At 43.4% G+C, this 3,867-nt stretch overlaps 1 protein-coding gene across 1 annotated transcript; it reads right to left on the bottom strand.

Annotated features, from left to right (window-relative positions):
- Positions 1 to 40: 40 nt before the first annotated feature.
- Positions 41 to 3,632, bottom strand: LOC138956178 (methyltransferase-like protein 27). The gene is made up of 3 exons (XM_070327608.1): positions 3,498 to 3,632; positions 2,029 to 2,121; positions 41 to 269 (listed from the first exon to the last, which is right to left on the bottom strand). The coding sequence occupies exons 1-3, from the start codon at positions 3,607 to 3,609 to the stop codon at positions 85 to 87; spliced, it is 390 nt and encodes a 129-aa protein (XP_070183709.1). The 5' UTR covers positions 3,610 to 3,632; the 3' UTR covers positions 41 to 84.
- Between the last annotated feature and the right edge of the window lie 235 nt (positions 3,633 to 3,867).

Below are 3,867 nucleotides of genomic sequence, written 5' to 3'. Positions count from 1 at the left end.
ACAAATGTTGAGTCTTGTTTGTATAAGGACAGAACAAATGTTGAGTCTTGTTTGGGCTTAATTGTGGTCTTGAGTTTAGTTCCTTTAGCATTTCACAAAATTGAACACGACGCCGTTTTTATCAAGGAAATAATTGGGCACGACTGTTCTTGAAGCCAGACGCCATATTGCACGTGACTCTAAGTCTGTGATGACAGGCTCCAGGTTGTCGCGGTACTCCTGCACATGCTCCAGGAACTCTTCTCGCATCACGATGCACACCAGGCCTCCTAGAACGATTAAACGTGTACGATACCGACTCATGCTCGTCACACGTAAAAATAACGACATTAACCCAGCAAAAAAATGTTAAACATATGATACAACACATGCTCGTCACAATTAAAAATAAACGACATTAACCCTGCAAAAACGTTTAACAAATATATGATACCTACACGTGCACGTCACAATTAACAATAACGACATTAATGCTGCAACAATTAAAAATATATGATACCGAGACATGCACGACACAAGTGAAATTCACGACATTAACCCTGCAACATTAATCTAATACAGCGGAACCCCCCATTTACGACCCCCCCCCACCCCCACACCCCCACCCACCCACCCACCCCCCCCCCCCCACACCTTAAGTCTTCCTCCCTTTTAAGACCCTGTTTTCTTAAGGCTTGTCCAGACACTCCCGGCCGACCCTGTCCACATTTGACTTATGCTCAAAACGGCGCACCGCGTCGTGCTATGATCGCGAAGCGTTATTTGCAGAAGAATAGCGCGTGTTCTAATTTCTATGACACAGACATAGAACGACGGAAATTTGACCAATCAGAGCAAACCAGAGCGATGACGTCAGCTGCTCGCGGCGCGGCAGTCGAATGCAACTGAACCTTCTTGTCAGGTGACCCGCTTGACTGATACCGCGTTGTGAAAAGAATCGTCGATGTGTGGCCACTCGGCAAATCCCGCGCGACGCACAAAACGGCCTGCGGCGCATAGAGCGTAAAACGGCGGCCAAGTCTGGACAGGGCTATTCATAACCTCTGTAAATTACATCAATAGGATAGGCTTTACACAAGTGTTGTTAATGTTTTAACGTAGAGGGGGGAATCGAGACGAGGGTCGGGGTGTATGTGCGTGTGTCTGTCTGTCTGTCTGTCTGTATGTGTGTGTGTGTAGAGCGATTCAGACTAAACTACTGGACCGATCTTTATGAAATTTGACATGAGAGTTCCTGGGTATGATATCCCCTGACAGTTTTTCATTTTTTTGATAAATGTCTTTGGTGACGTCATATCCGGCTTTTCGTGAAAGTTGAGGCGGCACTGTCACGCTCTCATTTTTCAACCAAATTGGTTGAAATTTTGGTCAAGTAATCTTCGACAAAGCCCGGACTTCGGTATTGCATTTCAGCTTGGTGGCTTAAAAAATAATTAATGACTTTGGTCATTAAAAATCTGAAAATTGTAAACAAAAAAATAATTATAAAACGATCCAGTTTTACGTTTATCTTATTCTCCATCATTTTCTGATTCCAAAAACATATAAATATGTTATATTTGGATTAAAAACAAGCTCTGAAAATTAAAAATATAAAAATTATTATCAAAATTAAATTTTCGAAATCAATTTAAAAACACTTTCATCTTATTCCTTGTCGGTTCCTGATTCCAAAAACATATAGATATGATATGTTTGGATTAAAAACACGCTCAGAAAGTTAAAACGAAGAGAGGTACAGAAAAGCGTGCTATCCTTCTCAGCGCAACTACTACCCCGCTCTTCTTGTCAATTTCACTGCCTTTGCCATGAGCGGTGGACTGACGCTGCTACGAGTATACGGTCTTGCTGAAAAATTGCATTGCGTTCAGTTTCATTCTGTGAGTTCGACAGCTACTTGACTAAATGTTGTATTTTCGCTTTACGCGACTTGTTGTTGTGAGTTTGTTTGTTTGTTGGTTGGTTGTTTGGTTGGTTGGTTGGCTGGATTATGGTTGGTTATTTGGTTGACTTGTGTCTTTTAATCACCTGGCTTAACAACCCTGGCCAGTTGGTACAGACCGGAACATGGCACGTGTCCCTCCATCATACCCCCTGACAACACAGCGCAGTCATACGTGTCTGAAACACAGAGACCCGGATCAGACAAGCAGTCACTGTAACCGATCGTCAGACGCGACACCCTTTGCTAATAGACATAGACATAGAAAACTTTATTATCTCAAGACGAGAAACTCGGGTGTGGTGTATCACAGCATGACAACAAACAACATAACACGCATATAGTCGCATTTTATAGTCAACTCATAATAATTAAGATTAGGATGATAATGTCAAAACAAATCTCTCTCTCTCTCTCTCTCTCTCTCTCTCTCTCTCTCTCTCTCTCTGTCTCTGTCTCTCTCTCTCTCCCTCTCTCTCTCTCTCTCTCTCTCTCTCTCTCTCTCTCTCTCTCTCTCTCTCTCTCTCTCTCTCTCTCAGTTTTGAGTTCTGAGTTCTCTCCCCCCCCCTTCCCCCCGCTTCCATCCTCTCTTGCTCCATTCTCAGTCACATTACGTCACACGCGGACGCGCGGGTTATAGTAGGAAACACGCACTTCTTAATGAAATAGGATACCGATACGTGTACAGCCTGGTGGTAACCTTATGAGTAGAACAACATGAGAAGTGGCACAACTTGTACGTGACGCCATTTTGTTTTCATTTATGACGTTTTTTTTTTAACACGTACGTACAATGGAGGGGGAGGGGGGGGGGGGGGGGGGGATCCAGAATAGACGTTTTGATTTGCTCAATCGGTGTCGTATCTCATTAATGCATGGACATTGTAGCCTGCAAGCCCTCCAGTACTCTTCTTCTTCTTCTTCGTTCATGGGCTGAAACTCCCACGTTCACTTATGTTTTTGCACGAGTGGATTTTTACGTGTATGACCGTTTTGACCCCGCCATTATGGCAGCATACGCCGATTTCGGGGGAAGTATGCTGGGTATTTTCGAGTTTCTATAACCAACAGATATACCAACTACCAACAATCAAAAGGGAGACTACTGAGTGTCACCGTGTCATATACTCACTGTCTTCTATAGGGAGACTACTGAGTGTCACCGTGTCATATACTCACTGTCTTCTATAGGGAGACTACTGAGTGTCACCGAGTCATATACTCACTGTCTTCTATAGGGAGACTACTGAGTGTCACCGTGTCATATACTCACTGTCTTCTATAGGGAGACTACTGAGTGTCACTGTGTCATATACTCACTGTCTTCTATAGGGAGACTACTGAGTGTCACTGTGTCATATACTCACTGTCTTCTATAGGGAGACTACTGAGTGTCAACGTGTCATATACTCACTGTCTTCTATAGGGAGACTACTGAGTGTCAACGTGTCATATACTCACTGTCTTCTATAGGGAGACTACTGAGTGTCACTGTGTCATATACTCACTGTCTTCTATAGGGAGACTACTGAGTGTCACCGTGTCATATACTCACTGTCTTCTATAGGGAGCGGTTTGTCGTTGAGGTAGCAGCAGAACTCTTTCCTGTAGATGTTCTTGGCACGAGCCTTTTCTAGCAAGCTGGAGCAGGGGTCAAGGCCATCCATTTGCTTGAAGCCTCGTTTCTGCAGCTGTTTGCGAGAAGAACAACAAACGTTGAAACTCTATGCACAGTTAAGTAGGTCAACAGGCAGGCAGGCAGGCAGGCAAAGAAATTAACATAATTTCAATGTACAGCCAATGACAGAAAATTAAATATCTGTGATGACTACAATCGACTTCCACCGGTATTTGCCTTTGACGGTAATTCATTTGTTAATCAACATTGTGTATACAATTGATCTTACAAAATCAAACACCCACAA

This window comes from Littorina saxatilis, unplaced genomic scaffold (assembly GCF_037325665.1).
Source record: "Littorina saxatilis isolate snail1 unplaced genomic scaffold, US_GU_Lsax_2.0 scaffold_428, whole genome shotgun sequence".
In the NCBI taxonomy this organism is placed as follows: Eukaryota; Metazoa; Mollusca; class Gastropoda; order Littorinimorpha; family Littorinidae; genus Littorina; species Littorina saxatilis.
Note: the sequence above shows the minus strand (reverse complement) of the source record. Positions and strands in the feature narration are given on the sequence as shown.